This window comes from Neopsephotus bourkii, unplaced genomic scaffold, assembly GCF_033783945.1.
Source record: "Neopsephotus bourkii isolate Nb327-2 ecotype Australia unplaced genomic scaffold, CSIRO-AGI_Nbou_v1 NB_1287, whole genome shotgun sequence".
Classification (NCBI taxonomy): domain Eukaryota; kingdom Metazoa; phylum Chordata; class Aves; order Psittaciformes; family Psittacidae; genus Neopsephotus; species Neopsephotus bourkii.
Genome location: NW_026901771.1, coordinates 3,698,181 through 3,721,121, shown reverse-complemented (window position 1 = coordinate 3,721,121; position 22,941 = coordinate 3,698,181). Strand labels below are relative to the sequence as shown.

The 22,941-nt window shown below is 47.5% G+C and overlaps 2 protein-coding genes and 1 long non-coding RNA gene across 4 annotated transcripts; 1 reads left to right on the top strand and 2 right to left on the bottom strand.

Annotated features, from left to right (window-relative positions):
• The first annotated feature begins 43 nt into the window (after nt 1–43).
• On the top strand, nt 44–2,163 carry EMG1 (EMG1 N1-specific pseudouridine methyltransferase). Of its 2 annotated transcripts, none has more exons than XM_061365429.1 (6): nt 44–223; nt 311–412; nt 727–817; nt 1,186–1,244; nt 1,399–1,548; nt 1,846–2,163. In XM_061365429.1, the coding sequence occupies exons 1-6, from the start codon at nt 83–85 to the stop codon at nt 1,957–1,959; spliced, it is 657 nt and encodes a 218-aa protein (XP_061221413.1). In that variant the 5' UTR covers nt 44–82; the 3' UTR covers nt 1,960–2,163. The 2 variants fall into 2 exon arrangements, with proteins under 2 accessions (XP_061221413.1, XP_061221412.1); XM_061365428.1 differs by having other exon boundaries at nt 676–817.
• A 223-nt stretch (nt 2,164–2,386) lies between these two features.
• On the bottom strand, nt 2,387–17,283 carry LPCAT3 (lysophosphatidylcholine acyltransferase 3). Its single transcript, XM_061365427.1, is given in 14 exon segments — nt 2,387–2,737; nt 2,872–2,998; nt 3,117–3,275; nt 3,787–3,934; nt 4,556–4,722; nt 5,041–5,127; nt 5,812–5,920; nt 6,327–6,505; nt 7,567–7,604; nt 7,726–7,819; nt 7,973–8,079; nt 8,192–8,299; nt 17,087–17,240; nt 17,242–17,283. Coding segments are annotated over 13 exon segments (1,509 nt in total). The 3' UTR covers nt 2,387–2,737; nt 2,872–2,881.
• LOC133218717 (uncharacterized) lies at nt 10,655–14,686 on the bottom strand. The gene is made up of 2 exons (XR_009727252.1): nt 12,884–14,686; nt 10,655–12,343 (listed from the first exon to the last, which is right to left on the bottom strand). It is a non-coding gene; the product is annotated as an uncharacterized LOC133218717 (long non-coding RNA).
• Nucleotides 17,284–22,941: the final 5,658 nt, after the last annotated feature.

Sequence of the window (22,941 nt, the reverse complement as noted above, 5' to 3'; positions counted from 1 at the left end):
GCCCCCGGAGCCATGTTGGATGGGCGGCCTGAGGGCGGGGCTGGTGCTGTGCGCTTGGTGCCGCGCATGCGGCGGTGACAACATGGCGGCGCCTCGGCGGCCGCGTGAGGAGAAGGATGAGGAGGCAGCGGTGCCGGCAGATGTTTCGCTGGAGGCGAAGCGGCCCCGCGGGCAGCGGCGGCTCCTGGTGGTGCTGGAGGGGGCGAGTCTGGAGACTGTGAAGGTGCGGGAGGTTTTGGAGGGGGGGGGCTCTGGCCGGCCCGAAGGCAGCTGCGATAGCCTTTGCCCACCTGCCCGTGGTCGGCCGTAGGTGGGGAAGACGTTCGAGCTCCTCAGCTGTGACAAGCACAAGGCGCTGCTGCTGCGGAACGGCCGGGACCCCGCGGAGGTGCGGCCGGACATCACCCACCAGGTACCGGGGTGTGGTGGCCGGGGCTGCCCTTCAGGTGTGCGGGTCTGCGTGTGCCTCTGAACGGGGCAAGTTTAGTCCTGCCCGCCGTGCTTGTGCGTTTAATGTTTTATCTGGGAATGGGATTGCTTTAGGTTAGCGTTACATAGTCAAATGAACTCATTTCTGCTTCAGCATAAGTTCTTTCTGCACTCATGGGGTGTAACTCTGAAGTCATTTCCCATGTGCCTTTTCTGTTTCTACTACTGTGTGGTTTTGTCCTTCAGAGTCTCCTGATGCTCATGGACAGCCCCCTGAATCGGGCTGGTCTGCTGCAGGTTTACATCCATACCCAGAAGAATGTTCTAATTGAGATCAATCCCCAAACCAGAATCCCGAGAACTTTTGATCGGTTCTGTGGTCTTATGGGTAAGTGATGCAAACTTCGTACCAGCCACAAACTGATGCGGGAGGGTGCTTAGGAGAGCAGGAACGTTGGGAAGAGGCACACAGTTGGACCAGCCTTAAACATGTGAGAGTGAGAAAAGAGCACAGAAACCAAAGTGTCTCTTTTTGTGGGTTCCACGTCCAACTGTGTGTTCCTTAGCACAGAGGGGAGCGCCTGCAGGAGGCTGAGCTAGCAACAGAGTAACTGATTAGTATTCTGTTGGACTGCTTTAGATGATGCTTTGAAGGGAAGTCTGAAGATGGAGTTTTGTCTACTTCGGCTCTAGGCAGAGGATAGGGTTCCTCCAGCAAAAGAACAGTCAGCTTAAGCCATTTTCTTCTTTTGCCAGTTCAGTTGCTGCACAAGCTCAGCGTCCGAGCAGCCGATGGGCCTCAGAAACTGTTGAAGGTAACCACTGACTGCCCACGGGTAATGCAGCATTCCTCCTCTGCAGCCAGTGCTGGAGGAGCGTGGTGGGTTGGGCTTGCTTTGTACAAGCAGCAGAGTTAGCTATGGGGCAGGGTATCTTACCTCTGCACCTCTAGTAACCTTCTTTCTGCAGGTGATTAAAAACCCAGTGAGTGACCATCTCCCTGTGGGCTGCCTGAAGCTAGGTACCTCTTTTGCAGTCCCCAAAGTGTCAGATCTGCGTGAACTGGTTCCTGCAGCAGAGCCAGTTGCCATTGTTGTTGGAGCTTTTGCTCATGGTTCGGTAAGTGCAAGCATCCCTTATTTGGAGCTGTAAAACCCTTTAGCAGCATAGATTTCACTCTTGTTCTGAGTATGGGTTGTTTTACTTCTGCTCTTTTTTTTGGGCTTGGTCTCCCTTGTCCATCCCCCTCCCCAACCCAACACTTGGGACTTCTCTCCCTCCCAAGGCGCTAGTGAGGGCTGGCATCTGTCATGCAGGAATACTGTGCCTCCCCAGCCAATGGTGACAGATAGATGTGACTAAGTGAAAACCTGCAGCCTGATGCTTTGCACCTTCTTTTCTTTCCCTCTTCCCCAGGTCAATGTTGACTATACAGAAAAGATGGTTTCCATCAGCAACTATCCCCTCTCTGCTGCCCTGACGTGTGCTAAAATTACCACTGCCTTTGAGGAAGTCTGGGGAGTAGTATGAGTTTCTGCTGCTGCCGTGGTGGACTTCTGTGCAGTGACTCCATATTCTGGAAAGGCTCTTTCACTTAAAGATGGACCTGGTGGAACTTTGGGCTCTTGGAAGGGAAAAGGCATGAGTTTCTCCTTGTAGCTTCTGGAGCAATGAGACTGAACGCACTGCCCTACTCACCCTTTTTCCTCCTATTAAAGGCCATTTTTGATACGAGTGCTCGTGTATTTTACTTTCTCATGTTTTATACATGGGTAGGCTCGATCCTGTTATAGCAGGGACTCGGCCCAAATCTGTCATGGAACTGAAATTCTCAGCTGCACCCTGGTTGCCGTGCAGCCGATGTTGCTCAGTCCTGTAGAATCCCCGTAGTTGGTGGTGTGTGACAGTTCACATTCCCCCACCGAGGCACCCAACAGGAAAGGAGCCGAAGCCCATATGAAAAAGACCAGGAGCAATTTTTATCTTGGATGACAAACGTAGAAAAGTCAGAAGAAGGTGGCTCCAATCCAATACAGTGCCTGCCTTGAATGTTTTACAATCATCGGGTATCAGCAGAGAGACACGAGTGTCCATCGGAGGGCGGCAGAGAGATAAGGCAACATACAGAAGGTGGAGGATGTGGAAGGAGGCTGGCTCCGTTCCCCTCCTTTTGGGTCTCTGACCCTGTGCTTTCTCTTTCCCCCTCCTCACGTTGGAAAGAAGTCATACTTCAACACAGCAAACTTGGCAGGTGATGCTTTGCTTCCGGAGTGTTCGGTAACTCCTACAAATGCACAGGTGGTACAATCTGCAAAAGAGAAAAGTGCTAGATTTGGTTTGCTTGGGTTTTCAGCTTTGCCTTTCACCTTGGCCTGTAACATTGCTGCCTTACTTCATCTCCCAGCCCAAGCGTGGGTATGTCTCTGTCTAGGACAGCCTTACCTTTTGGCTGTTACTCTGTTTTTTTTAGCTTTTCTTTTCGTGGCACCAGTAGTCTGCGAATGTAAGGCAACACCAGTAATAAGATGAAGAGCGACACGTGGCCAAAGAAATAAATAGACTTGTACACCTGGAAAGGGAAAGGCAGGGTTAAGGATCAGCAAGCAGCTCTGAGCCAAGAACATCTGAGACAGGTTGGAGGAAAAAGGGTTGGTTGCACGTGTTGTCTGTTTGTGGCTACTAAATACCTTCATCCATTTGTCCCAGGTGAAAAGGCAAAATGGCACCAGAGAGTAACTCAGGAACAGCCAGTGGTTAGCTTGCTGCAGCACGTAGAAGATGGGCCGCAAGGCAGTGATGGAAGTCAAAGCGCTGAGGGTGGGACTGTCCTGTATAAGCTTTATGATCTAATTTAAAGAAAAGCAACAAGATTCTGGTCAGTTGGATGTCCTGTGGCTGTACATGCATACTCTGGGGCCAAAGTTATCTATCCAGCTGCGTAAAATGGGTTTCAGTGAGCAGTTAGTCTAAAAAAGTAGCTATGTATGCCATACTGCTCAACCCCCTCCAAACAATAGTTCCAAGTATTGTTCTGTCAGTACTGGGACATTTAGCAGAGGCATTCAGGTCATGCCCTCCAACCTTTCCAGCTGCCAAGTGCTTCAGTTGCCCTCTACCTGTATGCCAAGTTCTCCCCTTCCTTTCAGCTTCTGCAACAAATGTATGACTTGCCCATGCAGAAGCCACCTACTGAACTCTCTGTAGAGAACAGAACCATCTCATGCTTAAAAACCAATCCCAAAGTGAACAGCTATTTTTCCTGTTTACTCCAAGTGAAGCCTTCAGTATGGCAATTCGCAGCTCACAGGGAAAGTCTCATGCAGGCCACCCCATCCTGGTCAGTCAGACAAAGCCCACCTGTCTTTCAATGATGACTATCAGCAGCTCCATCTGGAAGCACACCAGGTAGCCAGAGTGCAGCCCGTGCCAAATGGCCAGGAAGAACAGGGCCAGTGCCTGTGACAGCAGTTTGTTACCCAGGAACTTCAGACGCTTGAAGATGTAGCTAGAGAGGAAAAGAAACAAAGTGCTTCTAGTTTATTGTCTATCCTCCCTTCCCCATGTCAGGGATGCAGGGCCGAGGGGGCTGTACACCTTTGCATGCCCTGTGGTGACAGAAAAAGCAAGGCAGCTCCCCTTACCAGGGCAAAATGTACAGCAGCCCTTGCCTTAAAGAAATCCCAGCTCCTGGGCAGAAGTGGTTCATCCCACAATGCACCCAGAAACGAGATTTTACACTTCAGTTGTGTGTCCCAGCAAGTGCTGAAACAAAACCTGGTCAAGTCGTTGCTTAAGGGAGCATCGCAAGGCAGGATGCAGGATCCAGCTGGTAGAACAGCTCTGTGGCACTTTGACCAGACAGGCGCAAGGGCTCGCTGTATTCAGTCTGCCCTCCTGCTGCAATCAACTGCTTGACTGTATTAATGAACTGCCCTTTTAGACTGAATGAAAAGATCTAACCCGGTAAGCTGTTCCAAATGGCACAGCAGCAAAACATGGAGGAAAGAGCGTAAGAAAGGAAAACTGCCAGATTCTTCCCCTAATGCTCCCTCTCAGCGCAGGATCTTGGTTCTGTTGACACAGATGTTACCAAACCGGTCTAGAATGGGAATTTTGTCCTGCTCACCGGGCCACCCAAGTATTGGTGTTGATGTTGAAAGAAGCAATGGTCCCTGTGAATAAGGGTGTTGTTTCGTACAGCCAGACCTTCATGTTGGCACAGGCATTCCACAAAGGCTTTCCATTCTGGTCCTTCCCATTGTACCCCAGACCAACAAGGATGCAGACACCTTCCTATGGAAAAAGATTCAAAAGAAAGGAAAACATTGTTCCCCCTCCTTTTTTAATCTGTTTGGAAAGGCAGAGCTGGGCAGGCTCTGACTCTCACTGTGGTGAGTGGAGAGCACCACTGCAGATGGAACAAATGGTTGAAAAACTGCCTGCTTTTTAGTTCGCTCGCCTTTGCTAACTTCAAGCAAGCAAACTGACCTGCACTGATCTCCAGATATGGGTTATTTCCATTAGGGCTAAGTCCAACAGCACACTAATTAGCTGCAAAAGTGTGACCTTTGTTCATTTGTCTTTTGTCTCTGGAACAACATCTAGACTCACCGTCACAAGCCAGCAAGTTACGTATTTGTAGAGTATAATTTTGCCCCAGATCAACATGTAAGCACATCGGAACCAGAAAGGCTTCTCCTGCAGAGGTGAGAGGGAAACAGATCAAAATGAAAAAGGGAGCCAAATGGCAATAACAAGACAGAGTAGATGAGATCTCTTCACTGTCTTTGTTTTGATTTGATGCATGTGTTGAGACTGCTCTATGGACTTGGCTGCCAGGTTATGGGTTTAGGCAAGTTCACACATCATTCTCCTTCCTTTGGTAACACTTGGCTGTACTGAAATAGGTACTTTGGGAAGATCCTGGGGTTACCATAATCACTGCAGAATTTATACCTTCATTTATTTAGACTGACACAAAACCATTGATAATCTGCACGTAGGAATGACTTGTTAAGAGTTCTAAGAATGTCAGAAACTGGTAAGCCTTGCAAGTTACTCTAGTCAAGTTATTTGCATGTAATGGTTAAATGGAAGGTCATTAGAAGGTCATAAAATGAGTAAGTTAGGTTTCAAGAACAACAGTAGCATCTAAGATTTGTTTTCAGTTCAGCTTAACACATTCCTGTTCTGCACCAAATGGAATCCAGAGGGCAGGCAGTAAAGTCAAATCAGTTGTGCAAAGGCTTATCCCTAATTGATGACTTACCTTATTCTTAAATTGAAGCAAAACTAAGAAATAAAACCCCACTCTTGCAGATCCAGTGCCCACAAGAGAAGCAGAATTCTTCCAAGCCCCAGTACTGCCAAATGAATACATACCATATAATCATCTGAGGTGAGGTATTCGTCAGAGATGTACTGGCTTGACAAGGTGTATATTACTAGAAACAAGAGACCCAAACTCAGGCGCTTCAGAGCGGGCACAAAACTGAGAAAGAAAAACATGAGGGTCAAACAAGAAAGCAATGGAGGGCAACCATCATAATCTGAAGAACAGAAGTGGAGCAGTTAGGGGAGATAGCGATAAGGGAGTCACCATGTTCCACTGCAGCAGATGACTTCATTTGGAAGCTGGGATGCTAACATTAGCAGGTTGGGACTGAGTCTGTACTAAACATGTCAAATGGTTGGTTGACGTTCATGTCCTGGAACAATGCGAGGACATTAACCAGATTGTTATGAGCAACTTTTGAAAGACTGCCTTGTCTTAGAAATCACTTTTGATCACAGTACTTTAGTCTCCAGGTGAGAAGGCACTCTGCTGCAGGGAACATGTGGAGGATTCAGCATTCTGGGATCTTAGGAAGGTGAGGAGCTAAGTGGCTTTGTATTACCTATTGGGTCTCTGGCCTTGAACGTCAGTCATCTCACCCCTTGCCAGTTTCTGATAGTCTGTCATGGAGAACTGAGGCCCCACCATGAAGGCACCATAGAAATAGGAGAATCCCGAGACCTCCAGCAAGGTAGGAACTCCCCGGACAGCAAATTGCCGCTGCTCAGGGGTCAGGAACTCCTGCACCAAAGGGAGTGGCATTAACATCATCCTAGGGGATCTCATACTAACTCTGGATGTTAGGTTCTCAGCCTACCTCCTCAATGGTTTCAGTTCTTGCCCTCCATATATATACAACTTTCCACTTTGTACTTCACAACCATCCCTGTCCCCAGCCCTCTCTATCCCCACCCCCTCTAAACAGCAACAAGATCCAATGGTTGACAGGAGTTGCACAGATCTCTGTTCCTAAATAAGCTCAAAACATGGAAGGGATCTATTGACATGCATCCCTGCCAGCATGCTAAGCATTGTAAAAGCACTCTATCTGACCTATTCCAGTTCCTCACTGCAACTGCATGTATTTTGCAAAGACCTTATTGTCCTACAATTCCTACTTCTTGATGCAAGAATTCATTGTATTTAAATCCTTGAAACTTCAGTTTAGGAAATGTCAGCTCAAGCTTTGTTTTCTTGCAGTCAGTAGCGATTCCATGGATGCTAAAATCTTGGTCAGGCCCCAACAGGAGATAGGGAATGCAGATACTTGAAGCAGGATTAAGGGGCTGTAGTAAGTGTTCTGCTCTCTCCCACACACTGTGCTTCTTCCCTCACTGCTTCATCGGCTCTAAAAACAAGGCCCTAACAAGTGGTAAAGGGCAACCATTCACAAGGATATAGTAGGACTAAACAAAGGCAAGGAAGATGGGAACTGAGATCCAGTGCTGATGGTCTGCAAGTACACTACCCACAGGACACAAAGCATCGGGGACTGAGAATCTAAAGCAACAGTTTTGGGGGAAGGAGATGGTTGGGGTATTTGGAAGGGAGCCGAATATTCTGACATGATTGAAACAACTTTTATCTCTCTCTAATCACTACTGTCTCTATTTCAAATCATTTCTTTCCACTCCAGAATTCAGTGCCCTTAGACACTCACAAAGGCTCCCCTCTCAACTACGGCTTTTACCAAACAATGCATGTGGCTTGCCAACTTGCATCCTTTGAACTTGATTTTCTGACCTCTAGCTCACTGGGATGACATGGAAGGGAGGAGGAATGAAGGAGAAATGGTGTCTTACCGGATCTTTTCCTCCATCATAGTAATTGATGGCCAGACCTAGAGGTGAGAAACAATTATTTGAAGGCCTGGGATGGGCTCATTGGGCTGAACAAGCAGTCCTCCCTTCCCTGATGCATGGCTTGCAGAGTACAAGAGATAGGAAGGAGGTGTCACTCACCAATCAACTTGAGCGTCAAGACACAATGTGGCATTGTCCATTTGATATCATAATGGTCTGTGGCTGTGAAATAATATCCAGCCATAAGGTATATCTGAAAGAGACCATTGTTTGGGTTAGACAAACTAATTCCCCCAGCTGGTTTTGATCTGCCTCCAGTTTTCCACCCACAGTTGCTACTGGGAAGTGCAAAACTGAACAGAGGGCTCCTTTCTACAAACTGAGGCAGTAAGAAAGAGAGTTTTACCATCTGAAAGAAGAACGTGGTGAAGACGGCAGTGATTGTGCGACCCATTAGTCTCAGTATGAGGAACTGGATTAGGACACACAGCAGGGAATGAAAGAACTGCATCCCTGTGGGACGGGAAAGAAAGAGAAAGAGATGAAGTAGAAATGATACAACAGGTCTTACCAAACTGCAGCACACTCTGGGCCAGGCAGCTCTCTCCTCCCAAACTCATCTTACCAAAATTGAAGTAAGCAATTGAGAGTCCTGTGAACACATTGTAGAGATGGATGAGGTAGGTATCCTTCTGGAAAAGGAAATAGCGCTGGAACAAGGCAAAAGGATATCCTGAGGAGAAAACAAAAAAGATGGAAGTGTTGTAAATGAGCATAGACAAGTATTTGTGACGGTCCAGATTACGGCTTTCTTCAACATGTTAACAGGAACATGTACTTTATGTTCATACATTATGAACACAGGTCATGGTGTACATTTCTGATCTTGTATTTCCATCTTGGGGGATAAGATGCCATATACTCTGTATATTATAGAGAAAAAATACTTCAACGGGAACATAATTATGTCAAAGTCAACACTGAAGTGCAAGAAATTCCAGGATTACAGTTTCTGTCTTCATTCAATACATGAAATGGATAATGCTGAAAAACATGAATCAGACACTTTACTCTCTGATTCACTTCCAGATACAGTGACAAACACAGTGAATGTGGCAAGAAGCTAGATTAAAACAAAAAGGTGGGAGAGATTATATTTTATGGTTAATACCATTACATTACCCTAACATTCAATCCCTGCTCTCACTTCAATGCGCTCTTACGTGATGCTGACCAGAGTGCCTCGAGTGACCTCCAGTAGTACACTCTTTCTAACTCTCCAGCCTCAGATTTGCATCCCATTTGTGAACTCCTGGGCACACAAAGCTGTAACTAACATCCACTGGGAACAGGATGTAGTGCTTTTTTAACAATAGAAGCATTGCATATGGAGCTGCTAAGATTCATAGAAGGAGTTTTTCCTTGCATTTTCTGCTGGCTGGCTCCTGGTGTATTTTGGGAATGCCTCCAGATTATTCATCTGTGGCTCTAGTGAGAAGCAAACATTTGTGAAGCACTCTGGTAGTACGGGGAGAAGTGCCATACAGAAACCCATGAGTCAAGGCAATTTTGTCGTCTAGGTGAGGTTCACATAACATGCATTAAACATTGCTACGTATGATACAGTAATTATATGATGTTGTAACACACCTCTGCTCTGGAGCCAGGCTGAGAGAGCTGGGCTTGTTCAGCCTGGAGAAGAGAATGCTCCTTAAGGGGAGACCTTAGAGCAGCTCCAGTGCCTAAAGGCACCAAAGGCACCTGGAGAGGGACTTTTGCCAAGCGCCTGTAGGGGCAGGACAAGGGGAATGGCTTTAACCTGACAGAGGGGAAGCTGAGATGAGACCTCAGGCAGAAGCTCTTCCCTGTGAGGGTGCTGAGGCGCTGGCACAGGGTGCCCAGAGAAGCTGTGGCTGCCCCATCCCTGGCAGTGTTCAAGGCCAGGTTGGACACAGGGGCTTGGAGCAACCTGCCCTAGTGGAAGGTGTCCCTGCCCGTGGCAGGGGGTTGGAACTGAATGAGCTTTTTGGTCCCTTCCAACCCAAACCATTCCATGATACTGACACAAGAAGCATTGTCCATCTCATGAGTATGTGAAGTCTGTTCAGGCAATTAGTGCTCCTAAAGGCATGTATACCATGAGCTGAATTGCGATAGCAGAATCCATTTCAATTCTAGCATTTTGTAACTTACTACTGCTTTACTTTGCAAGCTTGTTGCTTTCATTTTAAGAGCAAAACAACAAAAAACTTCTACCAACAAAAAACCCAGCCAAAAAAAGAAATTAATCATATACCACAATATGGGCATCCATGCTACTTATTAGCCTAGGTGAAATCTGTAGCAGCGGATAGATCTCTGCTACTTACACTAATGGAGTAATAGTAGCAGTAGGTAGTCACGTTTTATATGGAGCAGTAATAAAAGGTGATGAAATGCCCATTTTGCCAAAAAGCATTTGATGGATGGAAGATTTCCAACAAGCAAGGCCAAATCTAGTCACTACTGTGACAGGAAACAAGAAACTCTGTCACATTATGTAAAATGCGTGTCTTGCATTCAGGCAGTGCTAACACGCTGAGGTGTGACTGGAGACATTTTAAGAGCCTCTTCCTCCCTCCAAGATCCCTTGGGAGGGAGTTCCAGATTTTGGGATGTTTGGGTTCCCTTGCAGATCCAGGGTGGCAGCACACTGCTGAGCCCAGATGTGTACCTGCCGCTTCTTCAAACTGAGCTGCTGCTCCCATTTCCTCAGTCTCTTGCTATCCCTCCCTCTTTCGGTCTTCCCTGCCTCCTTGTTCCTGTTCCTTCCTGCTTTTGTGTCCCACACTGGTTTCCACGCCACAGGCTGCTTGCTTGGTCTCAGCAGCCCGCCAGCCCCACATACCATGGCCCCTCGCCTGCAGAGCCTGGCAACCTTGCTCCTGCTCATCCAGCTTGCTCTTCCCTTCTGCAACAGCAGCTCCACATTGTCCTACCAAATGCCATACTCAAACCATCCCTTTTCCTTCCTGCTATTGACTGTATTGACAACTGTCTTTGTGAAAGTGGTAAAAAAGAATACAAAGTGTTACCATCAGTCTAGATCCAAAGTTAAAATACTGAGGTTTACTGTAGGAAAATGTTTCCCCTGTCAATCAAAGGGGGGAAAGAGCAGAACAGATATACAGGCAGAGCACAAATTATTGCTGTTCGTCTACACATATGGTTTTAAAATCACATTTTTCAAGGGTTTCCCACTCTCAAAAATCAGTACAAGCCAACAAAATATTCCATTTTCACCGGGTTTTGGCTCTAGCTATTTCTGTAGACAGAATTAAATTATCGCTGAATACTATTTTATACCTCAGATTTCTAAAAGCCAGACATTTGATTTATTTTCTTGCATCCCCAGCTAACATTCCTACTCTTTCAAAGACCTGTCTCACTTGTCATGTGTACTCCTTTTCAGCTCTACACAGCCGATCATATCATGGCTTAGGTAATGCTTCTCTGAAGGAAGAAGAATTATGAGTCCCTACAAATAAGACGGCTACTCATATGCAGAGCAGGTATGTTTTTAGAATGCTACCCACTACACGGGTGCTGTTCCAGTTCCAAAGTCACATCAGCCTAAATTCTTCTGCAATACAGAGCAACCTGCTAGTACTCTGGGCTGCAATCTAACTCCAGGTTTGCTGCACACAATATAGTTTTCTCACTTGGACAACTGAGCCATTTGCAGGTAGAAACTTTAACCCCAAACGGCAGTGGATGCTGCGTATCCGTAGCCATTCTCCTGCAGCCTGTGCCCTTTTGAACACTAATAAACTATTTATTAGATAAGGAGGTGGTCCTCCCAGTAACAATGGCCGTGCTCCTGCCCAACTACAGTGCTCTTGAAGCAGCCTGGGTTAGCACAGCAGAAGCAGGAGAGCAGTTATCGCTGCCTCCTGCCAAGCTTGCTGTCACATTTGGGTATGTCAGCAGCAGGATGCCATTCTGCTTTGCTTTTGCCATTCAGAAGCAACAGGACTAAAGTTCCCTGCTCCCTGCCCAACAGCTCCCAGTCTGCCCAACTCCTCTTTCACAGCTCCCTCAGGCAGAGTGGACCAAGGCAGGAAACCGGCTCTCCAGAAGGTGACCCCCTGATCTGAAGTAATTCTCCTCCTCTATGCACTATGGAGGTGAAAAGCAGTCTGCATGCGGACTTGGGTTTTGCCTCTTGTTATACTTCCTGTAGAAGGGAATTATCAACTGATATAAAAGGTACAAATTAGTTGGGAGATGCTGCTGCTGCTAAATCCCTACTTCTTTTTTAACCTTTTCACAGGAACAAGAGGAGATCTCTGGTTAATAGAACCCTGACGCTAGAAGCGAAGCACAAGGTCAGCTTCTTGGCCACAGCCATCTGGGAGAGGAACGGGCCACTGCACAGTACCCAGGTTGCTCACACATACAACAATGTACTTTAGCAAAAGAAGGAAAGGATCAAGAGGCTGGATTAAGGAGGAGGAAAGTTCTAATTCCAAGCAAAAATAGCACTGTCAAGTTTGCATCTTCTGGAATGGGTGATTAAGATGCCTATCTTTTTCTGGAGATAAAGCTGCCAAGTAAGAACACCATTCGTTTCATCTCAGCTCCCTTTATTTTCCCTTTTATATGTGTTAGCTGTGTTTCATCTTCAAGAGAGCAGATCAGACTATTTTTCCTCTTCTCCCTTTTGCTGATCAGTTAACTCTACCTTTGTTAATATCTAGCAGATCATTTGTGTCCGTTTCTTGTAAGAATGCTAGAACTAAAAATAAAGAGACAACAGGAAAAAGACATGTTAAAGTATAAGCCTTTACCTAATATTTTGACTTCAAAAGTATTCTCTTTTTCTGTCTATAATACTGCAAAACTCCCACACCTTGCTTAACACTGGGTGCATATACGTGAGTATTTGAGTTCTGCTCAGGAGTGCACTTTTAAAGTCCACTTGTAGTGCTTTAGTTTGCACAGCAGAACTGCCTCAAAGCACGTGAACTAGACTCTCTTCAAACAAAACTGAACTGAAAATGCACTGCAGTGGGTGCTCAGTCCATATGACCAGACTGAAGCAAATCCAAAGTAAATGTCCCAAACCCATCAGGTACAGCACACAAATGAATCTGCTCTATGGATGTGCTCCTATTGTACCATTTTACTTGCTAATGTAGACACAGTCAGTGTGCAGCATTACAGAAATCTCTATTTATTTAAGCAGCATTTGAAGGTAAGAGATTAAACAAGGCAGCACACGAGTGCTTTGTGGTTTGGCTGGTTTCACCACACGTTAAGATGGGACATCTCTTACCCATTAAAATCAGTTGCTTGCCTCCCCTTCAGTAAGGTTCTTGCTTGGCTGAGTAGCTGGGAACTTGATTTGAGCTAAGTCATCAGCTATAGGTAACCACAGGGAGAATTTCACTGAGCCTGAAAATCTTCAGGATGTAAAGAGCAAGAATAAGCAAAGGATGTACAAAATAGAAAGAAATAAATGGTGACAGGTAGAAGAGGGGGAGACACCACCACCTGCACGCAAAGCAGCTGGTTTCTGGCACCTATTCAGTGTGAATATGTTAGTTTCTGCTGGTCACTGCTATGTGTGTAGATGAGGGAACATTTCACCAGTGCTTTTCCTGGCAGGTCTTGGGCAGATCAGCAGGGTCAGTTCTGGCTCAGGGCTGTGAACAGTATGTTGGCCCCTCTCCATATTATGCAGCAGAACACGCCAGGTAGCTTGTATGCCACTGTGTAATAGTATGGCCAGGTAAATATCTTTAATTCTTTGGGACCATACAGCCCTGCAAGAAATAAGACCAACCTCAAGTCTTAAATACACAGTGCCATGAGGCCTCCTGTATCCTTGCTTACACATTGAGCAGTGAGAGCAAAAGAGCAGCAGCACAGAAACCATCTTCTCTCCTTTGCACCACCTGGAGGGGCTCCTTCCTCTTCCCTGCCAAGAGGCTAGGACAGCATTGGTTCAGATCATTTATTCCAGCAACTGGAAAGTAACTCTGCAGGCATAGAGCTGAGGCCACTGGTGCCTTCCATGCTGACCTAAAGACAGTTTCCCCTGGGGGAACACTGGACCCCGGCTTACTGAAGAATGCAAGGTAGAATAAGTCTCTCAAAAGACATTTCTATAGGATCAGCGGATGTTAGTGTACTAACACACCACATTGTTTTAAATTACAATTGAAACTCAAGTATTCCTGCTGTTGACAGTATTGCAAATTACAGTCTCATTTATTCAAGGGTTGTTTATGCAAATTTTCACATACAAGAAACCTGAAGTAAATGTTTAATCTCGTATAATCTGAGTAATAGACTCTATTCAAACTGGATTCTGCACTTCAGAATTGCAGGATGTATAAAAGGTGTCCGATTTAAATACAAAGCTGTGATTAAATGCCCGTATTTTACTCAGCAATGTGCTGCTAGAATCTTCACTTGTTCACTGAAAAAACATGCTGCCCTTTAGGACTACTCCAGTTTTTGATTGCTTGATTGCTCTTCACGTTTTCTCCTTCTCCCCTGTATTTGTTTTTGTTTTCAGTCATGGCAGAATGTTAACAACATTCATTTACCTCTTTCGCTTATTTCAGATCATGACTAAGTGCACGCTCTTATTTTGAATCAAGCCCATTCAGACTGTTTTTTCAACATCAACTTAGCTTTCTCTGGAAATCAAAGTAAGAAGTTGCAAAGTCCTTTGCGATTCTGCCTCTTTCTCAGAAGGCTATTTTCACCAGTTTCTGGTGATCTCCTGAACAGTGAAACCCTAGAACAGTTGTTGCAGTCGAACTGCACAGTGGAGATAGTAAAATGCATCACAGAGGGAGAAATAAGAGACAACTTTTAAATCCATCTTTGGAACAGAGCACCGTGCTTCATCCTCGTGGTCTTGTTCTGAAAGAATTCAGCAGTATTAGCTGCAGCCAACAAAAATGATTTTCTTCCTGAATCTATACAAACAGCTGAAATGGAGGAAGTGAAGGAAAAGCCATACCTAATGCCATTTCCAGCTTTTAGAAATGCCTTTCATTTACACCTTATGCTAGCCTACCAAGCGGTCACCTGCAATAGGTGCATTACCAAAAGACTCAAGGATTTCAAGGATTATAAGCTGCAATTCAATGAACATTTCTTTGCTAGCACTGGATTAAGAAGCTCTTCTCACTCTCATGTTGCTCTGGGGCGGTACTTGGCCCTTCCTTTTAATGTAATAATATAATGCTTTACTACCAATCCATTAAGCAGAAAAGCTGGAGTCAATCCCCTCTGCCTCAGTGGTTCAATCTACATGGCCTGCATGAGTCCCAAAGTACAGGGGAGACAGTTTTGCATGCCTTTAGCCTAACTGAAGTTATGCTTTCAATTGCATGTAATTAAGAGATAGTGGGTTATGGAGAAAGGACAGGGAAGACTGCAGCTCCAGCCTCCTGGTTTGGTATACATTTCAGGTATGCAGGAGAAAGAGGTGTGAGTCCGTTCCCAGTCCCTGATCCCTAAACTTTAAATACAAATTAGAAAGATCCATTAAGACTTCATGCAAAATAGAGAGTGGCCTACCTCAGGAAGGGATACCCTGGCTTAGTGTCAACACTGTATGTGGAACATTTGTAACAACACACATGAATCTCAAAAGAATCTACTGACTGGACTGGGCATCTCTTCTTATTACTAATGTGACAATTACCTGCTATTCATTTCAGAGAAGTGCTTTTGCTCACCCATAATACACCAAGCAGGAAAGAGCCTTACAATGCCATGTTCTAGCTTACTGTTAGTAAGAAGCAAGAAAGAACTTTGGGAGTATGTTCAAGGTGCATTCTGCAAAAGAATCACTCTACTGTAGGTGTTTGCTTCCTACCACCTTTTTGCATCAATACTTGTTAGACTACTCAGTTGACTGGTTCAGTTGACTAAGCTGGCCAGTAAATTATCATCTCTTTCTGGTTTAGGTTTCTGCCAGGCAAGAAAGTTCAATCAGATTGCATTAAAGTAGAGACGGACACAGGAGAAAGGAAAGCAGGACTCTTCCATCCAGCTGTGGAGAGCTGCTAGATTAATTTATGCTGATTTATGTGTGTGTCCTGTATATGTTCTTTACTACTTCATATGTTCTTTATAGAAGAAGTTTGGTTTAACTAATTTGGTTAACTAATTTCTATGTTAGGTTCAACATGATAGTCAGTTCAGTCCCCTGTACCCTTGACATGAAGAATGGTTTGGTTCAGTTTGATCTTACTCATCATAAATGTGTAACATCAGGCAGAAATAAGTCTGGTCCAGACTACAGTTTTGAAATGACACAACTATTCTTACATCTCTTTTTATGAATTATACTTCTAGTTAGCCAAAGCAACTTGATTTTGGCAGATCACACAGTGTCAGCTGCATCACTTCAAATATACATTCAGGTTCAGAGGAAAGCTTGTATTTCCTTTCTGCTGGTGACTACACCACCAGTATATTCCAAAACCCAAAGTATCATTGGGCATCTGCAGAGATGTATGCAGATAGCATGTATATATACACTTGAATTAATGTTTTGGGAGCTATAACGTGCCCTCAGCTGCTAGCCCAAATTGTAACTCTAGCCCTGCCTTAAGCGTTTTACACGTGACTGAACTATCTCACATTTAGATAAGTATAAGCAGTGTGTGTTTTGCAACATGCTTCACATTGCAGGTGGAGTGCAGCACAACATCCCAGTTCCCCTGGCCACTTAGCTAGCAGGATTTGCTCACCCTACCTGGCAGTCCCTGTGATGACATGATGATGACATGCCACTCCTGCATAGCTCCTGCAGACACTACTAATGCTTCTTGGCAGAGATGCCCCTGCACTCGGACAGGGTTGTGGAGCTCCAGACACATGCTCATGGGGAATGTGATGCACATGAAGCACCTGTCACTCACTCAACAACATCGGAACAATTGCAAACCAAGTTCTTGTGCCCAAAACAGTGCTGCTCACGACACAGACTCAAACCGGACACGTTTTGCAGCACGCCGAGCGCCAGCACCACGGCGAACGGGCTGCGCAGATCTCAAAGCCAGGCTCCCTCCCACAGCGAACCCCTTTCACAGGCGGCCCGCCAGGCCCGCACCCCGACTTCCTGCGGGGAAACCCACCGGCTCGCCCGCCCCGCTCCCCACCGGGAGAGCAGGGATGCTCCCACCGACAGCAGCTGCAAGGCACGTCCCGAACTCCCCGCCGCGCCGCAGCACAACCCGAGCACACGCACCCTCCGCCGGGGCGGGTCCGGGGCTGCGGGGAGGCTCCCCGCACACGTGGCCTGGCACGACGGCGCTGACACAGCTGGGGCTTCGTGCTGGCAAGGCGCTGCTCGGCCTCGGCCTCGGCCTCGGCCCCGGCCCTACCCCGACAAGTGCTGCGCCGCGCGGCCCGGCACGGGGGTGGAGCGGCGGGGTGAGCCGGTAGAACGGCGGGCGGGTCGCCAGATCCCTCACCCCCGGCCGCTGCGCCCTCTGCCCTCCCTTACCCATCAGAATGGACACGATGAGGCGCAGCGCCTGCTCCGACGAACCCAGGGCCTCGGCCAGCTGGGCCAGGCCCCAGCCGGACCCCGTCACCGCCATCTTCTCTGCCGGCCGCCCCGCCGGCCGGTACCTCCTCGAGCCCGGCCGCGGCACCAGCCACCGCGGCCCCCGCACCGCTCACAGCCCCCTCCGCGCCCATTGGCTGCGCCGGTCCGGCCACGCCCCCACGGCGCCTCCGATTGGACAGCCGGTGGCAGCGGGGCAGGGCCTTGCGCTCACTAAGGCAAAGGTTACCCCGGGAGTGGGCGGTGCCGCGGGGGCTGTCCCCGCCAGCCAATGATTGGAGGAAGCATTTCCGAGGGCGGGGCTAGGTCGAGCCGGCGCGGGGCGTGGCCAGGCGGAGCCCTCCTCCCCATTGGCTGTGGCGGGACAGGAGAGAGCCAGGCAGGGAGGGGTAAGGGGCAGGGAAGGGCTGGGGTTATTCCCGGGCACGAAGCGCGCTGGAAGGGCCGTGCGAGGCCACCGGTCGTGTGAGCACGCCTGGGCTTTGGCTTGGCTTCGTCCCGGCTCTTGGCCCTGTCTCGGCCTCAGGCTCGGCGCGGGTCCCCGCTCTACTGGCTGCGGCCATGGCAGGCTGCTGAACCTCCCTTATTGCTGCTGGGTCCCGCTGTCCCAGTGGTTTCTGGAAACAGACTGTGAGTGCTTGACACGTGGAGAGCCGCTCCCCCATGCCAGGCTTCTCAGCAGCAGCAGCCCTCTCCGTGGTACTGTAGGCACTAGGCGGCTCTGCCTCCCCGTAGCTCACCCGTCTGGAGTCCTTCTCCCAGGTGTGTCCCTTCATGCAGATGCCCATGAGTGTGCTCCGAGTCCTCCTCCTCAGCAAAAGATCCAGGTGCGGTGGACATGATCCTCTTACCCTTGTTTGTGTTACCATTTTGCTGCCGTATATTGCCCAAACTGAGCTGGAGGGGTGAACATGGGCTCACAAAGGTTTATATGAAAAGGGGCCTCTGAGGTCTCTGATCGAACTCCCTGCTCGCACGCAGGACTCCAAAGCTGGGGCAGGTTGCTCACGGCATTGCCCAGGTAATTGCTGTATGTTTTCATGGATGAAGAGCTCCCCACCTTCCTGGACACCTGAGCCAGTGCTGAATCATGCTTTGGGAGTATTTTTGTCCAGATTATATTCTGAATTATCTCTGTTGCAAGTTATGCCCATTGCCTCTTGGCCCAGGAAAAGTCTGACTCCATCCTCTTTATAATCACCCTATTAGATCCCATTCCTTGTCAAATTTGATCGGGAGAGGGACTGACTGCCAATATGCCCGTCTAGACCTCATTTACTTAGGAGACAAGGTTGAAAACCTTCTCTCCCCTTCCCTTTCTCTTTTCCAGGCTAAACAAATCCAGATTCCTCAGTATCTGTGCTGGTCACCTCTCCAGTGATCCTGCACCGGGCTCTTTCCAGTGTGTTCACAGCTCTTTCATGCTGAGGAGCCCAAAATGAACACAGGGTTATCAAACACAACTTTATCTGTGCCATACAGAGGGAAGTAATCTCTACCCTCCACCTGTTCACTGTGCTGTCATTCATGCCACCCTGCGTGTGCTGTTGGCTTTCACTGCTGCACAAGAGCGTCATGGGCTGGTGTGCCAGGATCCGAGGATCTTGTGCTGCTCCTTTGCCTTTGTCTTCCAGCCTGTGCTGGTGCATTAGCCTTAGGCGTAGCTCTGACCATGAGACTGTGGTGTAGCTCACCTGCTGGGAACAGGCCTTGGTGGGCATGGATTTCACTTTAAATGATGACGTATTTTTTCTTCTGTTTTCCTTTCACCGTGCTACAGTGGTGAAGGCACAAATCCAGAGAAGGAAGAGGAAATAGTCTTGAAAGAGCAGTTTAATGCACATTGGGCAGTGCCACAGAAGAGGGAGCGAGTGTAGAGAGTAGACTAGATAAGAAAGAGAAAGAGCGAAGGAATGGTTTGACAGAAACCTCACAAAGCTCAGAAAAACAAAACACGTGGCTTGACATAGGACTGAGGAAGAACTGAGCCAGAGTCGCTTCAGAGCTCCACAGTGAAAGAGCAAGAGGCAGTGGCCTCAAGCTGCCACGAAGGAAGTTTCAATTCAATTGTTCCCCATGGGAACACATATTTAGACAGGCTGGAAATCTTCAACCTTGGAGATACTCAGAAGATGCTTAGACAAGGCCCCAGGGCTTGCAGAAGGTGAGGAAAATGGAAATGGAGAGTAATCGATGCAGTAAGGAATTGCGTGAAGAGGGGACTTTAACCTTGACCTCCAGAAGTCCCCTGAAGGCAGTGGAATGTATGGATAAAGTATGGCAGGCCAATGGTTAGTTGGGGTTTAAAAACTCTCATGGATAGCTGACTCCATCAGGTTGGTCTTTACAAAGAGGTTACTGCATTTGTTCACCCTCACTGGTCAGTGTTTGCCAAGCTTTTTGCGAAGCCCAAGGACAGGCTGAATATTAGTCTCTCATTTCGATGTTTCATTGGGTATTTATGGTGTTTAGGCCCTAAATAAAAAAATTCCTGAGTAAATAAAATAAATTTCCTAAGTAAATGAGGCCTATGTGAGCATGCTGACTCTCTGTCCCTCTCCTGGCCATGTTCGACTGGGAAGGGGCATCTCAAACTGTTATGTTTGTAGAGGTTTTATGAAAATGGAGGGCCAGATTGGAGAGAGAGGCCTGTTAGCATCACCACAGAAGGAATCCACTCCATAATCAAGCTTCCTCCCCTGTTTGATACAATTAAATTATCCCACAGACTCAATGCTTCTGGGGTTATAAGCTCTTAAAGTCTCTATCCTGATACATTATGCGGTTGTCTGATGGGATCATTGTTATCATTTGATTAAAAGTCCACAAATGAGAACACTAATGTAAGAAAGATCCGCTGAGGACATGTTAGATATAGATACAGCTTCTGACTCAGCGATACTCTATGCTTTAGATAGCCAAAAAAGGGAGGATATACAAGGGAAATATCACCATATGCTTTCCTCCTTCCTTAAGCTTCCACACCTGGATTTCCCTCCCCTCATTCCTCCCCTTCGCTTTTCATCCTCTTTCTATGAAAACTCAGATTATGCCTGGAGGATTACTTCGATTCTGTGGCCTTGCTTTGAAGGTCAGACTGCAATGTGGCACCAACCACACTACTCTTTGCTGTGGCCACTGGTATTCTGTTGGGCTTGCGCAAGGGTTTAGCTTCCCTCATGCACCGGTGCATCTCCTGCCCAAGCAGACGTGTGTCCCCTCACCGATGCTGACTCCTGGAGTCTGGTTCTGAAGGCCACGTTTGTAGCAGCAAAAATGGCTTTGGACCCCAGTCTCCTTCAAGTGGTGCCCTCCTGTAGCCCTGCAGCAGTCTGTCCACACCTCTCACTCAAGACTGCAGACAAAGAGAGTTAGAGGTTGCTGGGTTGGATGACATTCTCGTCTCGGTTCTTTGTGTTCTGGAATAACTCAGGAAACAAACCTATGACACATTCCTTTTGTGCAAACAGTAACTTGCTTAGACTTACTTCATTCTGTAATTTACTGTTGTCAGAGAAGGGTTTCGGAGCTAGCATCTGCTCCTGAGGTTGCCAATGCAAGTTTCTGTTTTCAGTTGCTTGAAATGTTGCTGTATTTCATTTATTTGGATTAAATGCTAGATCAGAACGTAGTAGCTTGTTTTGGGACTCGGATCATGATGAGTACCATTAGTTTTCAGTATTGCTGTTTAATAATCAGGGCAGTGCAATGCTTGGGAGGAGGAGGTGTAACTAAAAATCTTTATTTACTGTCCTGAAGATACGCTCAGATTTCATGGCACTAAAGAGTTGTTAGTGTGAAACTTGAGGTTCACATGAGCTCAGTGTGGCAATATGGGGACATAGCTGCTGTTTGCTTGTGCAAATTCATTTTTATTGACTGTGTTCAAGTGGTTCGTGCAGCTTTCCCGCAGACCTCAAATGGTTCTTCAAGAACCCTTGTAGGACTTTCCTTCCACGACCATTCCTACTGCAGCTCAGGACCTGAAAGAGGAATCTTGTGCCCTTCTGGGCACAGTTTCCCACTGGCAGGCACCATTCAATCCTGATTGAAATGGCCATAGAAGGGGAGCAGGCTACTAGGGGCAAGAGAATGGGTAGCATTGCAGTTTAGGGTTGAACTGTGAAGGCGAGGAGGAAGATACCGGAAAAGCAAGAGTCTGAATAAAATGAAATCTGACTCAAGTCTGCAGCTGGGAATCACTGTGTCAAGTGAAGAGCACAGAGAGGATGTGGAGAGAAATAACCATGAGCAAGAGATAAGAGTACAGAAGGAGAAGGGTGACTGCTTGGGATAAAAAGCAGGGAAACATGTGAATATAAGCTTTTCATTAGGAGGATGAATAGGAGGCCTTGGACACGGTAGAAAGCAAAGACCTGAGAGAACTGGAAAAACGGAGGCTTGGTGGAGTTTGGATACGCTGTGAGAATGGTTTGCTTGAAAACAATCCCTTCTCCACCTTGTGTGGAAATCATTGCACAGAGACATGGGTGTCAGAGCTCGCTGGCTCCGTTCGCCACGGTTAGGGAGCTGCCGCTCCCGTCTCCGCTTCACAGCCCGCTGACACCCTTTTGCCGTCCGAAGCAGCCTCCCCGGCTCCGCGGCCCCCGCCGGTCTCTGCTGCCGCCTCTCGGTGCCGCCTGGAGCCGGTCACAGCTTTGTGGTTTGGAGTAAGCCTCAGTCTCTCTAGGGACGTTTTACTCTATTAGAGGAAACTCGGAACCGTTCCTCTTCAGCAGCTGGTGAAGCCGTGTGTGTGGTGCAGAAGGACATCCCTACGAAGGTCATGGGGGGATCCCACGCCAGCTATTCCACGGTGGGATACCTCCAGTCAGAGCCCCTTGCCCACAGGGAAAAAGGCCTTGGGTGTAAACAAGACCATGGGGCTCCTGTTTTGTATGAAGGATGGTTCATCACCTGCACAGGCATTGTCTGTGCTTAACAGTTGTGGCCGCTTGAAGCTACCGAGGGATGCAGGGATGGGGAGTCCAGAAGGCAGTAGGCCTCTCTGTATGGTGCAGTGCACCAAGTGGTCCCAAGTCCCAGGTTTTCATGGGAGGCTGTGGGAGCTTTGCATTCAGACTTGGTGCTGGAAAGAGTAAAAGAGCACAACAGCTTCTGGTGAGATTCCCCTAGTAGAGGATGCATAGGTGGAAACCAGTGGGTTAGACCAAGCAGATCTCAGCCAGTGCACAGGAAGGTGTTTTTTTTTCCCAGGCTTACCTAAGGCTCTGAATTTAACTACTGGCAACACATCCAGCCTGGATCACGTGAGTGAGGCAGGAAATGTGGTGTGCAAGAAATCCACTAAATCCTTTTATTGGCAAAAAGGGAAACAGGCAAATTACTGCCAAGGTCTTGGTTTATCACGGAATCATAGGATCACAGAATGGTTTGGGTTGGAAAGGACCTTAAAGCTCATCAAATTCCAACCCCCTGCCATGGGCAGAGACACCTTCCACTAGACCAGGTTGCTCCAAGCCTTTGAACACTGCCAGGGATGGGGCAGCCACAGCTTCTCTGGGTAGATGCGGGATATTTTACTTGCTGCTTACATATCCTTGATTCCCTCCTGATGGATTTCACTTAATGTTATGTTTTCTCTTTTGATATTTCCTTGCTTTGTTTTATGCACTGACTCAGTGTTTCCAGATGGGAAAGTGTGGCTTTTCTTAAGAACTTGGGAAAAGCTTTTTTTCCCTCCCAGCTTCCTGGGGGAAGACAAGCCAGTCGAGCCTGTTTTAGATGGTAATGCTGTGAAAACTGGAACACTGCTGCTCTTCATGACATCT

What these genes read in the sequence shown, in the direction of transcription:
- EMG1 (XM_061365428.1), top strand. Translation starts at nt 83, where the DNA reads ATGGCGGCGCCTCGGCGGCCGCGTGAGGAGAAGGATGAGGAGGCAGCG. An exon ending in GGCCGGACATCACCCACCAG is followed by an intron (nt 413 to 675) that starts GTACCGGGGTGT and finishes TTTGTCCTTCAG; the next exon opens with AGTCTCCTGATGCTCATGGA. An exon ending in GAGCTTTTGCTCATGGTTCG is followed by an intron (nt 1,549 to 1,845) that starts GTAAGTGCAAGC and finishes CCTCTTCCCCAG; the next exon opens with GTCAATGTTGACTATACAGA.